The 25,561-nt window shown below is 40.9% G+C and overlaps 1 protein-coding gene across 1 annotated transcript; it reads left to right on the top strand.

Annotated features, from left to right (window-relative positions):
- The first annotated feature begins 8,953 nt into the window (after positions 1-8,953).
- dyrk3 (dual specificity tyrosine phosphorylation regulated kinase 3) lies at positions 8,954-23,051 on the top strand. The gene is made up of 6 exons (XM_028445910.1): positions 8,954-9,767; positions 13,554-13,663; positions 19,281-19,486; positions 19,561-19,867; positions 19,975-20,391; positions 20,481-23,051. Exons 1-6 carry the CDS (start codon positions 9,725-9,727, stop codon positions 21,210-21,212), a joined length of 1,815 nt encoding a protein of 604 aa, XP_028301711.1. The 5' UTR covers positions 8,954-9,724; the 3' UTR covers positions 21,213-23,051.
- The last annotated feature ends 2,510 nt before the right edge of the window (positions 23,052-25,561 follow it).

Raw genomic sequence — 25,561 nt, 5'->3', positions numbered from 1 at the left:
ACGTGTACTTTTCTTTTCTTTGCCTCTCATCGCCTCACCTTTCACATCAAGAAATGGGAAAAAATATGAAACATTATGGTAATAGATGAGTTTGCAACGCGTGTGTGTGTATGACACTGGAAAAACTAGTGACAAGGTGGAACTTTGTTCTCGATTAATATTTGCATATGTTTTTATATATATATATATATATATATATCATTCCTACTGTGTTTGGCTTTGTGAATAATAGGAGTTGTGTTTTAAAGAGAGGGTCTGTGTGTCACTAGTGCTTACTGATCCAGCCTCATTATTCAAATCTGACGTATTTTCCCACTGTTTGCTAATTGGGCCGTATAGTCGAGAAATGTTTTTTTTAATTGTAAGAGTTCATTTATTCTCCATTTATAAAAGAAAACAAATGTGTCCACTTCTAATTAAATTTACATCACTGCCCCTAATTTCACATGGATCATTTGCAATGTGCCCAGGAGTGCCCCCGCCCCGATTCTGCGGTTTAAAACTATTAAATTAATAACAACAGTAAACCTCGTTAAAAAAAAGGCAATATCTATCAAAATGTTTAAAGCTCCTCAACAGCTTAACAACTTGTTCGCAAACAAAAAGTTTTTTCAAAAAGCCACACTGCCTCCGATAGCTACTGGTGATACTGCAACGTCGCTACGCATCCCTAAGATTTTTCTGTGCAAAATAATCTTGTCAGTCTATGTACTTAATGTTGACATAATTTGGCCCTGTGAATATCCTATCCATTTCATCAATTAAATATATACAAAAATCAATAACAATAAGTAACCGTAAAAATTGTGTAGAATTTCTCTAAAGAACCACACTTGGGAAAATGAGTTTTAAGTTGAAATTATTATTATTTTGAATACATTTTAAAAATTATTTTCAAATGTGTTTTAAACATTTTCATATGTAACAAAATGTTTCTAAAGTCAAGTGTCTTTTCTTAAAAAAAAAGAAACTTTTTTCTGGATTTTACGTTAGATTTGTATAAATTAAGTATATAAGTTAATTTAAAGCAAATCAGTTTACTGTATTTCTTTAACCCTGATGTGTACATATAATTAGATAAATGCTGTCAGAAAATCACCCTTTCTACTATTTTTATAGTGATACTCACTCATAAATGAGGCCTGTCATCTGCAGCCACATCCCTTTTAGGAACTTTTCTCAAACTACCACTAAAATCACATGTTATTCCTGCTGGCAGTGCCTTTTGTTTCCTCATTCTGTCTCTGAGGTGTTTTTCAGCACACAGGTGCCTGATGTGTGAGCGTTTTGATGTGTGCAAATCTCTTTGTTTGCTGTTTTATTCCCACCTTGTTCAACCTAACCTCTTGTGTGCGCGCAGGAGTCTGAAAGTTTGTGTTATTTATTTCTCAGTGAACACCACTTACGCAACATTGCATCATTGATGTTGAGATTTATTGGGGGGGGGGCTGGGTTCCTTTGGGGGCAAGTGTTTTGTTTCGTTTGAAGACGTGTGTATAAATATATGATTAAAATTGTACAGAAATTAAATAAAAAGGCAACTTATTAAGGATGTTTTCATTTTTTGGTGTTACTATTGAGTACTGTTAATAAATCAAGTATTTATTTATGAATAATAATGCTAACATGAATGTAAACATTGCCAGATTCAAGGCTATGTGCATCAGGAGTCATCTTGTATTGATTTCAAATCACCTGTAGGTGGCAGGATTACATCAACACTGCAGCAAGTACACGTGCTTGTTCTTTTTTGCTGAGGCTTGCAGATTGATATGATGTTAAATCTAAGGAACATCAGATTGTATTTCAAATACAGTACGTTTCAAAACACAGAGTCGGACCAATAAGCCCACATCATCTGTGCATTCCTGTTGCAAAAAACCACAACCAAATACAGTCCCACGCATACACAGACCTATAGGAGGCTCAGCACCTGGTCCACACTCCTGCTATAGTCGTAAACCCTTTGGATGGTATTAAAATGTCTCTTGGAGCCACACTCTTGCACCTTGAAGTCATTTAAAAAAGGAAAGCATAATAAGTGAACCAGTTGAAATGTATTGTGACCCTACCCTTTCTATTCTCCAGCATCTAAGAATACCCAGCATGGCCAAAACAGCCTCGAGCGCTGTTTGGATCCGTGTCAGTATGTGTATTTATGGCAGCAAATATAGACAGACCCCTCTTCTCACCTCTGAGAAAGAGCTAAGATTAGCTCCCCCCCGCTGCCCAGTATGTATCCCTGGCTGGATTTAGTCTGCCCTCCTTTCATGCCTGCCAGGTCTCACTTCGTCTGTCCCCTGGCCTGCTTCTAACTTTACACATCCCTGTATGGATCACCATTCACCAACTGCTCTCCTGTTTCAATCCACAGATTTCCTCTTAAGGTATGCAGAGTGAAAACCTGGTGGCAAGTTATTTTCAAAAAATAATAATGCATTCATCTGTCTTTATACAAATATGTCGCTTAATCTATAAACAGGGCAAAAGTTGTGAGAAAATCTACATTTGGGGTTTTCTCACTTAACCTCGTAAAACCCAACTGACACTTCATATTTTCAAACATCTCCTTAAAATATCTCAGTTTAAATGTATGTATGCTTTTTGCTTTGCTCTACATTTTTTTCTCCGATCAGGCTATCAGGTTGTGTCTGGAGTTACTCAAGCCCAATGACACATTATTTGTCTTTCAGCGGCTTCACTTGCCAAGGAGACTTCTTTAGTGAACTGTTGTCTCTATGGTTTTCTTAGAAAGTGTTGTGAAATAGCTGGGAGGTGTAATTTACCTTTTGTTTAAAGGGCCTATATCATGCTAAATCAACTTTTAACCTTGCTATAATAATAATTCCTTATCAAAAACACCCCCAAAGTATCTTCCTGCATCTCTGAGCAATCCTCACTGATCCTGCTCTCTGAGCTGCTGCTTTGCCCTCTACTGAAAAACGAGCGGTCAGACTTTTGTGACTTCACAAAAGTCTGAATCCCCCCCCAGGAAGTGTCTGCTGCCGGCCGTGCCTCCAAAATGAACATACACGCCCACTCTCTCGAAGCTAAAGGCATGTGAGCTAAATACATGAAATGCATTTAACCCCTCCCCGTGGGGCAGTGGGCAGCAATGGTGTAGAATCAAGGGAGCAGTTCCATTTTTAGTATCCATTTTATTAATAATTATAATAATATTAATAATAATATAACATTTTATTCAAAGGCACCTTTCAAGGTACCCAAGGTCACCGTACAGAAAAACACATTAAAGAAACACTAGAAACAATAAAAAATAGAAAGACAAAATAAGGTGAGCAATAATGGAAATTCAGTGGAATAATGTCGATCAGAGGGAGATGGCAAGTGTAAACAAATGGGTTTTGAGTTGGGATTTGAAAGTGGTGAGTGAATCTGCATTTCGGAGGTCAGGGGGGAGTGAGTTCCAGAGCTGGGGAGCGGAGCGTCTGAAAGCTCTGCTCCCTATGGTGATGAGGCGCGAAGAGGGGAGACTGAGGTGGATGGAAGAGGATGATCTGAGTGAGCGAGAGGGTGTGGCAATGTGAAAGAGGTTGGAGAGGTATGGGAAAGCCAGACTGATGATGGTCTTAAAAGTGAGTTGTAGTATTTTGAAATGTATGCGATGTGTTATGGGTAACCAGTGGAGTTGGTGGAGGACGGGTGTGATATGGTGAGTAACGGGGGTCCTAGTGATGATCCTGGCTGCTGAGTTCTGCACGAGTTGAAGTTTATGAACAAGAGGGAATTACAATAATCCAGAAGGGAGGTGACCAGATTGTGAATGGGTATGGCAGTAGTGTGAGGTGTGAGAGATGAGCGGAGGCGGTTTATATTGCAGAGGTGAAAACATGCAGACCGTGTGATGTTATTGATATGAGAAGTGAATGATAGATCATGTCGAAGATGACACCCAGACTCTTAACCTATTGAGAGGGAGAGATGGAGGAGTTGTCAATGGTTATAGGGAAACTGTCAGCTTTGGTTAAAGTTAATTTTGTCCTGACAAATAAAACTTCTGTTTTATCACTATTTGATTTCAGAAAGTTGGACGTGAACCATGATTTTATTTCAGTGAGGCAGCGAGTGAGGGATGAGGGAGGAAGTGAGACATTGATCTTGGTGAAGATGTAGAGCTGGGTGTCATCTGTATAGCAATGGAAATTGATGTGGTGCTGATGAAAAATATGGCCGACTAGATGATAAAAAGCAGGGGCCCCAGGTCAGAGCTCTGGGGAACACCTGCAGTGACTGGGAATGGGTGAGATGTAAATGATTTTAGTTGAATGGGTTAGCTGATGGGATGAGGAAAACTGTTAATACAAGATGTGAAAGTATCCAGATTAATGTCCTTGATATTCCGAAAAGAAATGGTACGTGGGAGGATAGTTTTGTATACTGGCAGGTTAACATTAAATGATAAAAGCTTTTGGTCAGAGATAGGGAGATCATCAGCCCTGCAATTGACAGGAGAAACACCGGAGCAGAGGCAAGAAGTAAAATCCCAAGTCAGAGAATGGAAGGGATTGTCCATATGGATATTAAAACCACCCATAATAATTATGTTAGATGACAGACAGCCAAGATGGGTGAAAAAGGCAGCAAAGTCATTAATAAATATTAATAATATTTGGCTTGGGTGGGTGATAACCAGTGACAACAACTGTTGGTGTAGGTCCGGTAAGTTGTGACACAGTTACCACAATTTAAGTGAAGGCAGGGGTCGACCCCGGCGACCTTTTGCATTTCTCGCGGTAAAATATCGCGAGACTACCTCCTCGGCCAGAGACACCTGATTTGCATGTGTAAACCGTAAACAAACCCTGGAGAAGTAGATTCATTCATTGGAATCGTATTGCCTTTGCCTTGATCTGACGTGTTTGTGACACAATGCGACGCAGCGGTTGGACAAAACAAATGATTATCATCTTAAATGCACTATTCCTGTAGTTAATAGAGATAAGGAGGTGAAGAAAGTGACTTAGCAACTTAACACTCTGGTGTTTGAAGCAGCTGACCTCCGCTGCTGCTGCTGCGATAAACACAGTCTGAAGCGCTGAGATGAACTCACAATCACAATAGCCACTTAAATAGCCATGTGTTTTACTGCAATGTGCGGTTTTTTGGCTGAAAACCATAACAACAGTGTGTGGATAGCAAAAGAGAGGCAGAAGTCAGCATGATATAGGACCTTTAAGTAATTTTACGCACTAAAACTACAATGTTTGTATTTATCCATTTATCATTATTTCCCAAACATCTGGAACTCTATTGGGATTTACCAACTTTATAATCTTATATACATATACGTTTATAATTACAGACATGGAAAATATATATAACTTCACAGCTCAAAAAGATATAGGGAACACTTTAAAAATCCAACTGAGAACTCATTGAATTAAATATTCCAGATGTGCTCGATTGGATTCAGGTCTGGGTAAAGGGAAGACAGTTCATAGTATCTTCATGGTGCAGAAACTGCTGACACACTATAGCCATACAAGTCCAGAGAATTGTCATGCATCAGAAGGAACCCAAGGCCCCCTGCAGCAGATGGTTTTACAATGGGTCTGAGGATCTCATCCCAGTACCTGAATGCAGTCATTCAGGTACTGGGATGTATGGAGGTATGTCTGGCTGTGCGGACCTCCAAAGAAATGCCTCTATCAGGCCATCACTGCCAAACCGGCCATGCTGGAGGATGTTACAGGCAGCAGAATGTTCTCCAGACTCTGTCACGTCTGTCTCGTGTGTTCAGTGTGAACCCTGTGAAGAGCATTGAGCGTTAATAATAAAGCTGCCAGTCTTGGTGTTCTCTTCTTCTAATCACCCAGCACAGTGTTGGGCTGTAAGCATAAGCCCCAACTGTGGATATTGAGCCTTCATCACAAAGTCTTTTTCTGTGAGTTTGAGCAGAAACATGGATAGGCTGATGGAGGTCATCTGTAGGACTCCGATAGTGCTCCTTTTGTTCTTCCTTGCACAAAACACAAAAAAATCAGATAACAGACGAGCAGCTTGGTTGTTGTTCTACTACGCTACGCCCCCTCCAAACCTACTGAGGGGTATTTCATGAAGGACGGTTAACAAACTGAGTCTATCCATAAACTCTGGGTCAACATACCCCGCGATGGGAAACTCTGGGTATATGATTCCATTACAGCTGGTATGAAGTGGGTCAATCAACCCTGTATGTAAACCTTGGGTTACTTACGTGCACATGCGCGATAAAAAGCCATCATCAATGGATCAGAGATTTACTCGAGCTGCCATGACAACCAAACGGAAGAGAGTGATTTATTCACCCTGATGGATGAAATAAGCCGGTGTTTGAGGAATATGAGCCTTTTCTAAAGATGCGTTCAGTCTTCAGTCACTATAGAGGCTGAAATCAACCGTAATTAGTCACACATTTTGGTCGCTTCACCACTTTATTGCTTCAGTGAGTGACGAGCGGTGAATAATATGAATAAAATGTGTCTGAGGAGACGTGGCAGCAGCATAGGATGGCTGCATAGAGAGCCCTCCTGTTACACTGGATATGAAGACAGTGACTGACGCTTGATATCGCATCATTTATATTGATTTTCAATGTAATATTGTCGCCAGAGTCATTTCAACGTCCAAAAAATATCATAACAAAACACTGAAGCAGGACGCGAACCCGTGACCCACCACTTCCAAGAGCAGCATCACAATTCACTGCGCCATCATAACTTCAAAAATATGTGATCTACAGATTTAACTTTATAACAATATAAAACAACAATCGAGCCTTAAAAGTTGATTCATTTAAATTGTCATCTCCTTTACATTATCCACAGGTTTGTATTCAGTGAACTTTACTACAGACGTCAGTAGATGTTTTAATGCAGATCAACCTCTCGGTGACTTTCCCTAAATGCTCTGTATCCACAATGTTTTTAAGAAAACTACCGTTTGCACAAAGAAAAAAAAAAAAAAATGTAACGCAACACAACGTTAGTAATACCACTTTATGGAATACCCCCTGGTGTACTGGTCTGTCTCCTGGTACCTCAACCATGCTCTTGTTTTGCCACTGTGCTGACCACAGTGGGTTGTAGACACCTCCTCATGCTACCTGGTGAGGGTATTTGCAAAATGCAAAAGTGACAGAAAATTACTATTCAATATTTTGTTTTCTACGTAGGCTATAAAAAAAAATGAAAACGCAACGAATTAGTTCTGAGTGCAATAGTTCAGCATCTGTCTAAACATCTTATTTTACCCTTGTTGAGCACAACTGAGTAGATATGGCTTTGATATTCTCACATTTGACTTGAAAACATGTATGACTCTAAAATATGAGATCATATGAGCCTTTGTTGAAATCTTAATTTTTTTTTTTTTTTTCCTTTTCCACTATGTTGTGCCTTCACTGGTGCATTATGGAGAATTTACTCCTAAAAGGATAGATTTTTTTTTTTTAGACTAATTTATAACAGAAGGGTATAGGGCCCATTCTCCAGATTTATGAATGTACTTAACAAATATGTCTAGAATCAGTGATACCTAAACGCAATAGAATCATTTATATAATGCACCCAAAGGCTGATTATGAATCCTTTATGTAAAGTTCAAAGCTTGCCCTTAGTTTTTGTTTGGACATTAGCATTGGGGCATCATTGATAAAAGAACACTTTGTGTATTCAATGATGTTACTAAATGATAGTAATTAGGTTGTAATTTATAGTAATGTTAATGCCTAATTATAAAAAAAACAGATCTTCAACTTCTGTGGACCTTTTGTTCAGTGAGCCATAACATTGAAACCCTCCTTGAACAAAATAAGGCAAAATTGATGGCAAATCCTTTGTGAATAAACAATGGCATAAATATTGTTTATTTTGCATGGTGGCTAACTGGTTAGCACATCCATCTCACAGCATGAAGGTCCTGGGTTCAGGCCCTGAGGTGGACACTTGGTCCTTTCTGTGTGGGGTGTGCATGTTCTCGCCGTGCTGTGTTGGTTTCCTCCGGCTTACTCAGGCTTCCTCCCACAATCCATAAACATGACTGTTAGGTTGACTGGAGTCTCTAAAATGACCATGGGCTGGTGCTCTGTCCAGGGTGTACCCCCACCTAAAACACATTGAGAGCTGGAGATAGGCACCAGCGACTCTGGAAAAGGAAAAAGCTGCTCTGAAAATGGATGGTCGGATGACTTCAGAAAATTCTGAAAATAAAATATAGATGCATCTTAAAACACAAAGTATTAGATAAGAATAAAGGTTTTAGGACTTTCTTGTAGAAGGTTTTGGTTTAATGATTGTCATTATATTACACTACATTACATGGGAAACCGTGGCTTAGTGGTAGAGTGGGTTGTCCAATAGTCATTGTCGCTGTGTCCTTGGGCAAGGCACTTTACCCGCACTGTCTTGTATGAATGGGTATGAATTGTGCATGAATGTTGGTGGTGGACAGAGGGGCCATAGGTGTGAAATGTCAGTATACCCCAGGGCAGCTTTGGCTACATTGTAGCTTACCACCACTGGAATGACTGATGTGAGTAACTGGTGTGAATGAATAATGATAGTGTCCTTGAAAAAAAAAACCCGCCATTATTATTATTATTGTCAAAGGAGAGGAATGGGTGCATCATGTCATTCTCTCGTGAGTTAAGTTAATGGATGCATGTTGCATTCGTGGTCTACATCTAGGAATGCTTGTAAAAGCTTGGTTTGTGTGTCTCTTGTGCAGCACAAACACACACACACACACACACACACGCACACACACACGCGCACACACACACGCGCACACACACACGCGCACACACACACACACACACACTAAAGAAGGGGGAATTTGAGGTTTACATCTTGAGCTCATTATTCCCTTTCCTGCAGATGCGTAGTAGACCGCTGGGGGGCGCCACGTGCCCAGTGGCTGCTCTTAGGCTCCGCCCCTCCCTGTGTATGCCAGTGCTGACTGAGAACTCTCCACAGACGCCCTTAGCAACAACACAGACTCGTCGAATAAGATGCTCGCAGCTGGAGGGAGAAGGATTTAACTGTGCAGCTCTGACACCGGCTAAGGCTTCCAGTGCACAGAGGATCCTCCGGGCTGGGCTCTACGACTAAACATGGGGCTCGTACACAGCTAGCAGGCTTGGGCTTTCCGTCCCACCCGACGCGGAGCGAAGTTGACCTGAAGGAGGGGGCAAACCTCGGGGCTCGACGAGTGCTAGCGCTGCTGCTCCAAACCTGCCGGGAATAGAGACGGGAATGGTGCTCTGGACCGAGTCACTTCACGGTCAGAGAAAGGCGAGGGGCATCCAGGTCAGACCACCGAGCTGCAATTTCTGGACTATTTTTAATACGGGGAGCGGCTGAGTTTGTGGCTATGCGAGCAGCTAGCATCCTGAGCTAGCCCAGGGAGAGAGACGACCCCCACTGTTCACACTTCAGTCTTTATCGCTACACGCAGGCTAACGTTAGTGTCTCAGTGAGTGAGTGAGTGCACTGCTGTGGCTTTACAGATAACCCACACACATGAAGTGCTGTACACCCCAAGAAACAAGTTAGACTACAACACTTCCACCTCTTTACATCCACTCTTGGATCGACTCACAGTGGCTGACAATCTTCTCCCAGCAAAGTGACAGCGATTATTGGACTTTAGAAAAAGTTTTTTTTTTTAACTCGGGTTTTTTCTTCTTCTTTTCGGATGCTGGCATCACCGATTATTTGCAATAATGATGATCATAAGCAGAAAACCAGAGGGCCCAATAGCATCAGGTAACCACAACAACATGTGTTAGTCTCTTCCTTTTGTCTCACATACATATGTTCATTTACACAAGTTTAGACCCAGAGGACTGTCTTTGTACTTTTAAAAGTCAGATCTTAAACATCTCTCTGCCCCCTGTTGTTGTTTAATTGTTTTAAACAAATGTAGATTGTGTCAGCCAGAACCTCAGGTTGTAAACAGCATTTCCTGTTCTGAGGACTGTAGCTGTTTTTAGGAGTTTCACATAAGCCTTATCTATAGCAAATGTTCATAGGCTGTACCTTCTGTTATTATTTAAACTATTCATAATTTATGATCCGTAGGACAGCTGAGATAACTCATGTACTTGCACAGACATTAGGGCTTGACGACAAAAACTCTTATCACGATATTTTCCGCTCAAAATGGCGATATACGATATAAATCTCATTATTTTTAGAAAGTGTCGAAAGATATGTTAAATGTAGCCATTTTGCCGCACTCAAGGATTTTTCCTTCCGTTAACGTGGGTTTGAATCCCACATTTGACAAATAGATTTTTGCATTTGAACATATTTAACACAGCGAATTCCACCTTTAAAAATACATATCTGACAAAAATAAACATTTTAGGGTGTTTCTTGGGTAGGGTTAGGGCTAAAATAAGTCACGCGGTGCACCGATCACGTGACCTAAACTGGCCAATGAGGGGCGCTGCGTATGCATAGAGCGGCAGTCTATGGATACGTTTAACGTTTAACAATTCCAGGTTAAATTTGCTGATGCAAAATGCCACAGAGGCACATTTATTAACAAACAGTTGCACAATATGTGCCTCTTTTAGCTTTTTCTCCTGTAAGGGACAGCACATGTGAGTGTGTGTTCTGTAGTGTGGCTTGTTTAAGGGAAGGTCTGGGTTAGGAGGACGCACTCAGAAATCCATCTAACTATGCTGTTCATGCTGTTCTGAGAAGTAGAGAAAGTAGCAACTCCTAAATTGATTATTTGAATGCAAAATAAGCTATGAAATAAAAAAAAATATATCAATGGAGGCGATATTGTCATTTTATGTATCGCCAAAAATGGAAAACTATATAACTATATATTGAACCTAAATGGAACTATAGTAATAGACTGTGACACCCATGTCAAGTTATTTACAGTTACGTCTCACTGGAGTTCTCTGAAAGTTCTCTGATCGAGGGACACATTGTGCAGGAATTGAAAGACAAAGAGGCTGAGACTTTAGCATTCACACATTTCATGACACATGATCTGCTATCTGTTTGAACCTTGTTCTTTACCCTTTGCTGTGTGTAAAGCAACAGGGTGGATTGGGGGGGGGGTTGGGTGTAAGCACCAGCTGCACACACACAGTCTGAATTGTGTACACTACTTTTCACGCAGAATGGTGCAGGAACAACAAAGTCAGAATGTTAACAGAAAGTGCAGAGCCCCCCCACTGGGTGATTAGGAGTTTGCAAAGGGCTAATGGGGTCCGTGCTTGCCTAATATTGTGTGAGTGGAGCCTTAATGCCACTGTTTGCTGTGCTGTGTAGGTTTTAAACATGCGTTTCCAAGCACCAGGTGTAATCTGTAGAGGGGCTCTGGATAATGGGCTCTGACGCACACTGGCCCATGGCTCCAGATCTCTGCGGCACCAGTCAGAGGAACAAAGGACGGGCAACAAATTAGGGCTTTTGTTAATGAGCTAATCCAACATAACAGCTTTTCTAAACGCTCAGGCCGCCACACAACCTAGTTTCAAGTTTATACTCTACACAGGGATATTCAACTCAAACACCAACCAGGGTTGGGGTCAATTCCATTTTTCAATTACAAGTCCATTTTCAATTATCTATGATCAATTACAACTCAATTATGATTACGGTGGCCAGCATTTTTCAAGTTCAAAAGCAATTAATCACAATCAATGAGCCTGAAAATAAATAACCCCATAAAACGTGACCTTCCTCTTGTGTTAGCTTTCTGTTAGCATATCTAATGATAAGGGGTCAGTATGACTATTGTCATAACTCAGAAAAAAAGAGATGTGGGTGTTTTTCACATTTTTCATGCCTTACTGCAATGATGGTTATGGTCGTGTCATTTTGTTAATAGATGTCTGCCCACAGTCCCAAATGCTCCTTTGATGCATGTGTATCAGTTTCCAGTGAGTGGGTATCTGGCATGGTAACATAGAAGTTTGCATGAAATGCAGCTCGACTGGAAGCCCAGCGTTCCCATTTGTCTGTGTGAGATCTAATTTGAAGTACACCTGGAGAGCGTACTACATGACTTGGCCTGAATGAGCAGATGGACAGACGGAAAGGTGCTGTCGTCACAGAAGCATCTGTTGCCTGTTTTAGGCCAATAATACCACTTGCAGTGCAAGCGATCTGGGATCCTAAGCCTTATCTAAGCTGGTCAGGTGGGAGGCCTGGCCCTGGTTACAATGTGTTAGACACAATGGACACAATGGTGTTCCTGCTAATGATGGCCTTTTCACAGTAAATGTGGTGCGGGAATGTGTTGGCTGACAATATTCATCCACACTGCTGTGGCTCGGGGACAGTCTGCCTTTATCTAAACTAGGGCTGCACAATTAATCAAAATTTGTCTGCAATAATTACATTTAAAACACGGGCTCTGCACTTTTTAATAATGTATTTATATTGTTAGCCTTTGGTTCATTTTAAATTCTTGGGTTAATTTTTTAAAATAATTTTTTTAGTATAATTCTTATTTAAAGCTTCATTCGCAACATATTGTCTGTTTAAAAGTAGTGTAAAAAACTAACTTTATGAATAATTGTGATTATAATCGTGATGACAATATTGATCAAAATAATTGTGATTATCATTTTGGCCATAATCGTGCAGCTCTAATCCAAACTATCTCAGAAGTGGTTTTATCAAAAAAAAATAACATATTTCATGATGTACTCAGTCAGGTTTGCTTTTCACTAACCAGGGTTGGGATTAAACTGCATTCTTTATTGGTGATTTTACAATATACTAACCCTGACCCACAATGACTCAATGTAGGGTCAGAGCTGGGTCAGTATGTATTAACAAAATATCCTGGGTCAGCCTAGAGGTACATTTACAACCCCATCTCCAAGTTGTGAAGTCATTGAGTAGGTAATTCAATCACCAAATAGCCGGCTGCTATGGTACTAGGGATGTAAACAAACCAAAGAATTAAGACGGAACTGCTGCAGTTCTGTTTCATTGATGTTGATACGATTTAGTGCCACTTAGGGCTGGGCAATGTATTGAGATTCAAGATATAGCGAGTTTTCAATTATGGAAAATTACAATATCGCCTATATCAATATATATAAATATATATATATATAGCTTATTTTGTATTAAAATACTCGCTTTAGGAGTCGCTGCATTCACTACTTCTCAGAACAGCATAATATGCACAATTAGATGGATTTCTGAGTGCGTTTTAACACAGACCTTCCCCTTATCGAGATTTATAGCATATATCGCCATTTTGAGAACAAATATTCAGATACAAATTTTGGTCCATATCGCCCAGCCCTAAGCGTCACTCTTAAGTCTTCTTAGTGTAACTCTAATCTTATCTGTGCAAGTAAAACATTTAATTTATTTACTTAGTACATGACTCAGTCACGTGCACACAAAGACAACTCAGAAACGCGTACTGATGCATTCAGGCAGGGTGGCCCTCACATGATTTCACACCCGAACTCGTTTACACCAACACTACACCACAAGTTTCACTGGTACTTTAAAGCCCCACTAACACACTAATGGCTCTGTTGATCTTTGTCCCCTCAGGACGCCATGGTGATGGCTTATACGACTCATATATGAGAACGGATCACATCCTTAAAGACGAAGGAGACACCATCAGTCCATCTGGACTTCCCCCGATGCTCAAACACACTGTAAGTACTAGGGGTGCACCGATTGCAATTTTCTGGACTCTCACCGATTTTTTTATTTTTTATCTTTTTTAAAAGCCTGACCCAGCGATACCGATTTTGGCCGATCTCAATTTTTTTTTTTTAATAACTGACAGCATACACCTTGAATGTTCCAATCTTATTTTATTGTAAACCATTGAAAGAAAATACAAACGTTTTGTTTTAACTGCACATGAGGTAGTTATCTCAAATATAAATGAAAAGTTTAGAACATTGCTCTTTAAAATACTAAATGATATTACTTCCTTTAGTCTTTCATTTTTCACATTTTAAAAAACAACACAAACGTGACCAAAAGGTTCCACTGCAGACCTGTTTGGAGCTCTTTGCCAAAAATGAAGTGCACTGCAGTATTTTGGTTTTACAAATAAAGAAAATCACAAGGTTTGGGTCGGTGATATAATAATAATTTACAGGACAAACTACAACACATTTTAAACCACCAATAAAGTGTCCTGAGTTTGAGTTTCCTTGTCAAGCAAAAATTTAAAAAAAATGTCCAAATGCATCAGCTTTGTGGATATTTAAATGTAAAAATATTATTCTAAAAATAACTTGCAACAGCTTACGGGATAAAAGCTCCTAAAAGTCAAACATTCTACAGAAATAATAAAGTGCATCATGTGAAATTTTCATAAGTCAACGTGTAATGACAGAATGAATATGACACAGGTTAGTTGTTTTCAGACTTATTACTGTCACTTGTTCATTAGTGGTTTTTATTCAAATCCAAAGCCATGAACTCCATCATTTTCCTCATAGTAGCTTTGCTCTTTTCACTGATAAGTGCTCTCAGCGGACCACTGGTTTTTTGCTCCGCTAGCATTAGCTTGATTGCTAGGTTCAAATACTCAGCGGTGTGGTGGTTTCTTAAATGATGAATAAGATAGCGTTTTGTTTCCAGCTCCACCAAGACTTAGTTCCGTGTTACAGGAATTACAAATTGTGATGCTTTGCTCTCTTTTTTTTGTGTGAAACTGCCTACATGCTAAAGTAACCGTGCTCCGGGTGTTGTTGTTGTTATCCTGTGTAGCAAAGACATGCACACATGACCTGGTCTGTCAGTCGTTTCACGGCAGAAGGGGACAGTGGCAGACTTTATGACGGACTTTAAGACCTTTGCAGAGGTAGAAAAGATCGGTTTCATATGCAAGAGTCGGCCAATCACCGATCCCCCAAAATAAGGGAAATCAGTCGACCGGCTGATCTCACACACCTGTGCACTAAAGCTTACTGAGCTTAATAAGCTATGCTGAGGCAAACTGTGTTGGAAGTAAGGTTGCAAAGGTAAATTTCCACTGTAACCAAAGCTTGGGAATTTCAGGAATTATAAAACAATATTTTAATTGGAATTATTTGTAGTTTTTTTTTTTTTTACTGTATCTTTTATTTGGAACGGACAAAAACATAAACATGACATCATTTGCATAAACAAATACAAGTGACCATCCAGTTTTGTGAGTTTTCAGTCCAAAAAGTGAGTAACCGCATCCATCCATGGGTGTGAATATAACGTTCAGTCTCAAAACTGGGGTCAGATTTGTTCAGAAATGTTCTTATGTCATCTGAGCGTGCTAGTAACATGCTATTTTAAGTCTTTTTTGTATATTTTGTTATTATAAAATAATTCAACAATGTTGCTACTTAAAATGACTTATTCAATTTCAGTTGAATAATTTCAATTTCACTTTGGTATTAAAATGAAAGTAGGCAAGGCTTGTTGTTTCAGATCTTTTACCATGCTTTTATTGCCTTTGACAAAGTTTTGTGTCAAACAAAGCCTTTCATATGAATAAATGATCAGATCTAGGTTGAAGCTTTAATGGCCCCCGTGGCAGAAAATGCCCCACGTCACATGCACTGACAATTGAAAGGCAGCCCCCTACATTAGAAAGGAAAAATGATGGATGGACTCATTGTAGAGATTTATTGGGTCTGAAAATATGACCCACAAACAAAATCCCCAATCAACATTCTACTGGCCTTCCCTGGTTAGAGGAAAGGAGGGGTAATACTCTGACAGAGGTGGGGCCTACTTTTATTTTGTAGTCCAATCGTTTTCCTTTGTATTTTGTGTCTCACTCACAGAAGTACTGTCCTCTACCGAAAGTAACATCATCATGGCCCACCTCAGCATGCTCACTTTCCGCCAAGCGGCCTCGCGCTCACTGAAGTGTTTAAATAATGCTGGTCTCAACTCAGTTGCTCCCTGTGTGTTGGCTTGGCTTCTTTGGGTCAGTGTGGCTACTACATGTGTCGAGTTTTCCAAGGCCATTTATACTTAAAGGAAAGACTAAAGCGCATTTCAGTTTTCCTCTCGCAGTGAATGGATTATCCCATCTCCATCTGTTGCAGCACACAGATTTGCTCTCAGATCGTTCTTCACACTCAGCACTAGCCACCTTAAAGAGGATCCACACCATGTCCTTACAGTTCCTATCTCTGGGCAATTGTAAATGTTTTGTTGTATAATTGTATCCCCTGTCCAGTCAGTCAGTAATCTATGCCAGTTTCACCCACCCCACTGAAAGCTTTTGATTTTTTTCTCAGCATTTGTGTGTGGGTTTGCAGCACAGCCTGAGGACAACAGCTGCATGGGACCCTGGGTCAGCAGTAAGGCTGTTGTACTAAGTAAAAGCTATATGGTTACACGTATGGAAACCCATCCTGCATTCCACCTCTATTTCAGGACTCAAACTCTCAAGTGGATGTCACTATAAACTCTGTAACACTCGTGAAAAGAAACGTTTTAATGTCATTTCATCCTCTCCTCTCAAAGCACTGGAGTAACAAGTGTTGATATGAAGAAGATGAGAACAATTGAAGTTATATGTCCATTCAGAGGTCTAAAGAAGACTGAGTAAATGTAACTGCCTCTTTAACAGCTACACTGTTTCTTTAAGAGGTGATCTAACTTTAATGACCATCATTTCCCTCGTGCTCCATAATCATGTAGACATTTTTTTTTCTCTCTGCTGGTCTGAGAGACAGTGAACAGGGACAAAGGAATTCCTTGGGTTTCTGCAATGAAGCAGTTTACTTGCAAGACTCCAGATTGTAGAAGTCTCCCAACCTGGCAGATGGCTGCATCTGATGTTTGTAGATTGTTTGTAAATTTTCCTAACCCAATAGGTGTCTACCCCGAAGCAATTACCCAGCTCAAATGCAATGTTTTTAGTGTCTGTATTTTGAAATGTGACACCTACCTGGACAGAGTGACAGATGTCAGCCACTGTTAGTGTATAATAGCCATTTAAAGCATGTATACCAGCTAAAAATAATAAAAGGAAATTGCAAGACGATTGACTAAAAACTGTTTCAGCTACTACTCGCAGTGAAGCAAGCCGACCGCAAGATATGGATTGATTTGCGTGTGTTGTGTTGGGGGTGGGTCTGTCATTCCTTATCATTTGCTGCACAGCCAGTTCTGCTGGTTTACCAGCCTGAGGCTGCATTTCTGGTAATTTCCATCTGCTTGTGACCTGCTACAAAAACAAAACCTGAGATGGATTTATTACTTGCAGTAGCTTCAGGATTGGAACCTTTTTCAGAGATTCCAGATCTGGATCATCTTGATGCAATCATTGTGCATTTGATGACATCACATAACCTTCAAGCATAAGGACCCTGGCTGGGCTCAAAGACCATTATGCCTAGGGATGTAAAGATTAATGGGCTTTTCAATAACTGCACATATTTTCTGCCGCAGTAGGTTAACCGTGGAGGTTTTAGAACCCACAGTATAGCGCAGATATGTCTGGTGTCGCGGGACTCGGGAGGCGGAGCACTCTCCAGTCTATGGTCAGAGCGCAGCACTGCGCTGAGGTGTGTGACAGCAGGCATAGTGCAGCACTGCGCAGAGAATGCATCCACTCACCTCTGAATGATGGCAGAACCAGGAGCAGCACTCTCTGAGTTGCATCCACCCAGAAAACGAATAAAGTCGGCAGTGTGGGACTATTTTGGATATCCTAAAGATGACCAGGGTGCAGTAGGAGCCGACGGGTATCCAATATGCAAAAAATGTTGGAGAAAAATTGCTGCCATAGGTGCCTATATGTACAATATCATACAACATCTTCGAGACAATCATCCCTCCCTGTTTGTCCACGTAAAGGTACAAAAAGTATGAATCCACTCCACTGATTAAAGTTTCTAGAAAGTGTTGCGATTTACAAGGTTGTTGTAAACTACGAAGTGAAGTAAAAGTTCAAGTTCAATTTAATATTTGTGCAAAAATTCACCAGTATGCACCAGAGACGGCAACAACAAACACCAAAATAGACAAAATAAATTAACACAGGTTCAAAGGGAAACATTTGACACTATGAAGCGAGGCTATAAAAAACACATATAGCCTACTTAAAACTATACAACAATAAAGCAATACAACAATAAAGCTATACAACAATAAAAGTGCAAGAACAGCCTTCAAGGTGCTTTGTTCAGTCTGATAACAGCTTGTGGGAAGAAGCTGTTAACTTGGCGAGATGTCTTGCATCTCAACGAACGATATGTTCTCCCGGAAGGAAGGAGCTGGAACATGGCTTTATCATGGTGGCCAGTACCAGAAGAGTCAGAAGACTCGGTTTCAGAGTCTGCAATCATAAAGAGCCTCCAGAACAGATGGCTCACAGTCCTTTTTGCAGAGTGAACCACCTTGTTCAGTGCTCTCTTTTCTTTGGGTGTGATGTTACCAAACCACACAGTCATAGAGCTAACAAGCAGACTTTTTATGGTGCAGCGATAAAAGTTAAGCAGAATCGTAGAGTTATTTGTAAATTCCCTAAGTTTCCACAGAAAGAAGAGACGTTTCTTGAAAATTCAATCAGTGTTTTTGTCCCATCTGACGTCATGAGACAAAGTTAAACCCAGAAACTCGCACTCCTCAACAATTTGCGCTTGGGAGTTATCAATGACAACAGGTGTATGAGAGTTACCACGACTAAAATCAAAAACAAGTTCACATGTTTTAGATGTTTTCAGCAGGAGGTTGTTTTCTTTACTCCACTGAACAACATTTTTAATTTCTGCTCTGTAAGATGAATCATCATTCTCAGTGATGAGACCAATAATGGTGGTATCGTCAGCATATTTGATGATCAAATTGGAGTCAGAAGAAGCCGCACAATCATGAGTGTACAAAGTAAAAAGCAAAGGACTCAAAAGTAAAAAGTGAAAGTAAAGAGAAAGCACTACGTGGTGGGTAAACAAAGCACGCTCTGGCTGATGCAATATAAAACTATAAAACCATCTTGTTCTTTGTTAATGGCGTGTTGCAACCAACTTGAATAGGTGCATATTGCCAACTACCATCTTTTAGCACAAAGAACAATTTCACATCACGTCCCGGTGTTTAATGATATTTAAGCATGTGAGGATGTTTGAATAAATAATTCAACAAATTAAATTCAACATGAAAAATCACAGCATATATACAGCAAGATTTGGGAACATTCAGAAAAAAGATTGATTCTTACTCATGGTCCAATGGTTGTTGAGTTTCCTCTCTACTTTAAAAAAATTATATGGTAAAATAACTTTGTTTTTGATTAATTTCTTTATTTTTATTTGACAGGTCGTCAGTAACAAATCAGTAATGAGAGATCAGGTGACTGTGCGAGGCACCCAGTTGAAGGTCAAGTACCTTTATGAGGACACAACCAACAACCGTAAGATCAACGCCATAACCACAGCGACTGTTCTGAACAGTGGGACCAACAGCCAGACTCCCACAAAACCTGCCCCGGTGTCTATCATGTCCAAGGAGCATAGTGTGGACAGGTGAGGGAGATCAACTAGAATACTTCATATGACAATCAAACACAATTATTTAACCACTGGGTTTCTTCTCACAGCACCGAATCCAGTAAAGGCTCCAGTGATTCGTCTGGTGGCCCAAATGGTGCTGGGAATGGTGGGAACAGTGGTAAAATGTGCGGCCCTCTCACTCCTGACCAGGCTCTGAGACTCTATCGAAGTCAGCTTACCACCCTGGAGCAGACGGAAATCCACACCTACCCAGATATCTACTTTGTGGGACCCAATGCTAAGAAGAGGCCTGCCATTGCCGGAGGCAATAACAATAGTGGCTACGACGATGAGCAGGGTGGATACATTCACGTTGCCCATGACCATCTGGCTTACCGCTATGAGTTTCTTAAGGTCAGACATATTGAATTTTCTACTTTTGAATATCACAATATCTCAAAATTCATTGCTATGTGCATTTAAAACTAACAAAATCTTACCTTTTCTTTTACTCCTTTCAGATTATTGGCAAGGGTAGCTTTGGCCAGGTAGCAAAGGTGTATGACCACAAACTTCAGCAGCACCTGGCCCTGAAAATGGTGCGCAACGAGAAACGCTTTCACCGCCAGGCGCAAGAAGAAATCCGCATTTTGGAGCATCTGCGCAAGCAGGATCGCAACGGCACCATGAATGTAGTGCACATGCTTGAAAACTTCACTTTCCGCAACCACATCTGTATGACCTTTGAGCTGCTGAGCATGAACTTGTATGAGCTCATCAAACGTAACAAGTTCCAAGGGTTCAGTCTGCCCTTGGTCAGAAAGTTTGCACACTCCATCCTGCAGTGCCTTGAGGCCCTAAGCAGGCACAGGATCATTCACTGTGATCTCAAGCCAGAAAACATCCTTTTGAAACAACAGGGCCGCAGCGGGATCAAGGTAACACGCCCAGCACGTTCACCCTGAAGTGAACTTAGGAACTTCAGGCTTCAGTTTCTCTAATATGTTTTACTCTCATTTATCTGCAGGTCATTGACTTTGGTTCCAGCTGCTTTGAACACCAGCGGGTTTACACCTACATTCAGTCTCGTTTCTATCGCGCCCCAGAGGTGATCCTTGGATCACGTTACGGCCTTCCTATTGATATGTGGAGTTTTGGCTGCATATTGGCAGAACTGTTGACTGGCTACCCCATGTTCCCCGGTGAAGATGAGGGTGACCAGCTGGCCTGTGTCATGGAGCTACTGGGGATGCCGCCACAGAAAGTGCTAGAGCAGGCAAAAAGAGCAAAAAACTTCATTAACTCCAAGGGCCACCCTCGCTACTGCGGGGCCAGCACTCTGCCCACTGGAGCCACCGTGCTGACTGGGTCACGTTCCCGACGAGGCAAGATGAGAGGCCCTCCAGGGAGCAAGGAGTGGAGTGCAGCTCTAAAAGGCTGCGAGGACCCCACCTTCACTGACTTTATTAAGAAATGTCTGGACTGGGACCCCTCCTCTCGCCTCACCCCAAGCCAGGCTCTCAGACATCCTTGGTTGTATCGTAGGCTTCCCAAACCACTGCCTGGGAACGAGAAGAGCCAAGGGGCAAGTGTGAAACGACTCCCTGAGCACCACAGCACCACCTTTCCCTCCATCATAGCCAAGGGCGGGGCCGGCTTCAGCACCACAGCTGCCACCAACAAACTGAGGAGCAACATGATGGGAGACTCAGGGGAAGCCATACCTCTCCGCACAGTCCTACCCAAACTTGTTTCATAGAGAGATAAAGAGAGAGGCTAATCTCCTCACTTCTTTTCACTTTCTTACTCTGCACTCCTCGGGAGGAGTTAAATTAGAAAAGAAAGTGTTTTCAACACTTGTTTGGTTGGTCTTTTATTTGTTTTGTACTGAGTGGTGTCGACACCCCCAGTTGTTGGTTTTATTATTAGCAGAAGAGATTTGAGATAATGAAAAGAAAAGTTTTAAAGTTTTTATACAGAAAATTTCCTTGAGTGGCTGTGGTAACTCTGTATCCAAGTGTTTTGAAGTTTGATTTTAATAATAACTTTTTAAAGAAGCCTTTCACTGGTGAGCGGACATCTTCAACGTCTGTGTGACCTCACATCAGTGATCTTGGCGAGCACACCTGCACTGTCACTTGCCTCGGTTCACTTTCTTGGCACTTGTAGGATGTCTCCCTGTTTTTGGGTGGCGTTTGAGTGAAACTTGAAAAGGGCTTCAGTGATTACTCTTTATCAGGTTCGCTTTAGCAAGAAATGATCTTTTCATAGTGACTTTAAATTGAGAACCAATCACACTGTTGTATTTTGGCCACAGAAATACACAACACATTTGTCTTTCATTCATTCAACACAATGCCTTTAAATTGATCAGCATTAGCTAAAGTAATTCGTTTAGCAACATCGCTCCAACCTCTTTTTCTGATCTGCAGTGCTTGCATGTCAGCTCAATATGTGACATTATTGCACTGTGAGCTCTTCACTGTCGGAGACATGGAGAGGCACAGGACAACCTATTTCAAGCCATCCTCCACCACTATCAGCTCCTTTCACCATGGTAGTGGAAAGAAAGGGGGAGGAGGATAGTAGTGCCATTCAAACTCTGTCACCGAAGTGTCATCGTCGCACTCGGTACTTCACAAACCATTCGCAAGAGACTGCCATGTGATGCCTGCTCGCAAATTTGAATTTAAATATAGATCAGGAGAGCAAGAGTTGCATGTCACTGTACATGAACACCTGTGGGGTGACTTTTGTGAAAGTTGTAGGTGGAAAGTTGACGTCTGTAAATGTCCCCTGCCTGTGGTTATTGGCAGTGGTAAAAAAAGATAAAGGCTGAGAGGTGGGGGGGTTAACATAAAGAGGGCAAGTATGTTTAAGATGAGCCAAGATTCTTTTTTTACATTCAGAGAAGGGTTTTGGCAGAAAGGCCAGTGATAAGTCTTCATGGTACTGAAGAAAGAAGTGTTTCTCAGGGACACATGCTTGATACTTCCTTAAATCTCATTTTGTGTTTTCCTCAAACTCTTCCAACTAAGAATGATCATGCATGAATCTCTGTCCACTGAGCGATGGTGCAGTGAGTGTGTCTGCAAAAGGGGGTCTGCATGCTCCACGGTCTGACCTAGATATGGTCTCCTCCCCCAGCCACCACACAGAGCTCACTTTTATCATTCTATCTCATGTTGGATAGACAAGCTCTTAAACACACATGACTTTATGTGTATTCTGGTGCTGTACAAACCCCTCACACAAAACCACGTCAGGTGCATGTTGGTATGGACCACACCGCTCAGAGATTTTCTCTCTTGTCCCTCATTTTCTAAACAGAACTGTCAGGGATTTTTACTCTCAGATTTTTATATTTAGAAGTGATTTATGTTGCTATTCACTCCAGGAGATCTGAGGACAGAAGATGCTAAATTGAAAAAAAGGAAGTTGTATGCTGTCATGTTTCTGTGTGAGTTAGTAGGAGGCTGTTTGGTGTTCAGCATGTTATCAAGACTGAGTGAAAATGAGAAGAGAAACTGTACAGTAAACAAATGAAGTTGTAATAGTTTCTTTTTCTAAGAAAAATAAAAAAGACTATCAAGTGAAATTGAATTTTCTTTTTTTTTTTATTTATTCACCTATATGAAAATTGGTAAGAATAATAACATCAAAGCAGCACTCTGGTGTACCCATGTTGTATTTTTCAATAGACACGTTGAGCCTGTGTTATGAAACAATGTTACCTCAGGACCTTAGAATGAATCACAAGGAAGTGGATTAGATTTCTGTACGATAGCATAACAGATTTCATAGAGATTGAGCACAATGACTCAGAGGAATGTGATACTGACGCAGTCATCAAAGAAAGTCATTAAAACTAGAGAGCAGACAGAGGAGTGCTTCTAACGTGTCAGGATGACTCAGTCAAGACTTTCAATTACATTTATGGACTAAACAGACAAGTTTAAGACATGGCATAAGCAACCTATAAAACCAATGACGGCAGGTTTGTTTTGCAGACTGATAGCCATGTGTTATCATTAGTAAACAGTTACATTACGTTTACACTGGGTCACATGACCAACCAGAACTCAGCTTACCCATTGACCATGTGATGGTCAGTGTGTAAGCTGAGGAGCTTCATCTAATCCATCATCCTCCCTTCTGTTCTACAGACAATACACACACACATTGGTGCAGGGCAGGGTACACCTTTGATTGATTACCAGTCCATCACAGGACTAACATACAAAGTCACATCATAGCTTTTTCAATTCAAAAGTAATGTCTTTGCTCCAGCAGATTGCGGGGTTTTTTTTTTTTAATCCATATGCCCTGAAAGTTAGATGTATGGATGATGGTAAAGTCCAAGTTCAACACTTTTTTTTCAACACCACCTTCATGTCCGCATATAAACTTTGTTGCAGTGGAAAGTTTTGTCTCTTCACGTGATGAGATCAATATCTTCTAACTTATTCAAATCATTGGGTTTGGAATGGGGATGGGTGTGCAATGGTATGTGCTATAAAGTATGACAAGTCTGCAGTAATTTAACATGAACACCTACAAAAGTCAGGCTTGGAAACAAACATACCAACCAAATATGACGTTTACATTACATTTCTTTTGTCACATTACAGTCTTTGCAATGGGAGAAGAAGAATGTTTCTTCCAGGCTGCTTGTTTTAGGAAACCGTTGTCTACATTGTGGTAAAAGCATTTTCTCTAATGTACAACACTGTAAAAAATAGCTCTGCTAATGAATAAGATGGCTAACAAAAACAATTCTGCCCTGATGACAAAGCTCTGATCAGTGACGCTGATGAATCATGACTGTGCACATGAGAAGGCTGGGTTCCCACAGGGAAGAATACGTACATATACTCGGAGGAGGAGATGATGAAACTGGTCTAGCAACATCACCTCATGTAATAAACCACGTGACAGTAACATGAATGACTTATGGGGAATGCGCCAGTGAATTTAAAGCAGGTGTTCACAACCAGCTGATATAACAAGCAGCATGGTAAAACAACATGGCTTTCTTTATCTTTTATTATTTGTTATTTATGTTACAGACTTAGAAGCAGAAAGTCTGTATGCGCTCATCAACACATCGTAAAGTCAACTTCAGCTAAATGAGATTGGAGAGGTACTACGCTGCTCGAGCTTTATTAGATCTCATGTAGTTTTGGTTTGTATAATAGGGCTGCTGTTCCCTCTCGAGGGTGGATTCTCTAAGATCTGAAATAAAGGGTGGTAAACCAGTTGCATCCCTAAATCCTTTGGTGATGCAGTTTCCTCACCTGCAGCGAGGAATTGGTGGAGACCACACTATTTAAATGTTTGTCTGCTTCACAAACATTTAATAATGTAGAAAACTCAATAAACAAAAGATTTATTTACATATTTAAATTTTTTAACAACTTTAAAACCTAATGATAATTTTACCCCCTAATTTAATGTGGCTGCTCCGTTAGGTCCTGTAATTTTGCTCTGATAAGTCCATAAAAAATTGGCAAATTTGGACAGAAACCGTCCAATTGATCTGCCATTGATCCGAGTTAATGGAGCAACACAGTCTGTCAATCAATCTGCACCATTTGAAGATGACCTACTGACCATCATCCAGCAGGTCTGAGCAGAGCTGTGTCACGCACACTGTCATATGTGAACATTGCGTCAATTACGCATCTGAACAGCTGATTCTGGCCTGACAGCAACGCGATACGAGAGTTTGATGGTCAAAACTTGGAGCATTAGTTTATTTGCATGTCCTCCTGCCGTTTTTTTTCGTCCTCTTGTGAACTTTGCCTACTATACATATTCATTAGAGGGAAATGCGCTAAATGGATTGAGGGCGTATTGCGACGTGCAGCACCCGCACACTTTTGATTCCCTGGGGTTTGTACGGCTTATTAGTGCGTGGAGTGACGTTTGCACACGATTTAATACCCCTAAACATTTTGGAGGTATGTTACAAAGCAAGATTACCTTTTATCGCGCTAACTTCCAGGATTTAATCAGTGTGTGCTGGACTGCGAAGCTCGCTAACGTCTTACAGGAGCTAAATCACCATGGAAACTTATGCTGAACGGCTAGCCTGCACGCAAGCAT

Source organism: Gouania willdenowi, chromosome 5 (genome assembly GCF_900634775.1).
Source record: "Gouania willdenowi chromosome 5, fGouWil2.1, whole genome shotgun sequence".
Classification (NCBI taxonomy): Eukaryota; Metazoa; Chordata; class Actinopteri; order Blenniiformes; family Gobiesocidae; genus Gouania; species Gouania willdenowi.
This window is presented reverse-complemented; position numbering and strand designations above follow the sequence as displayed.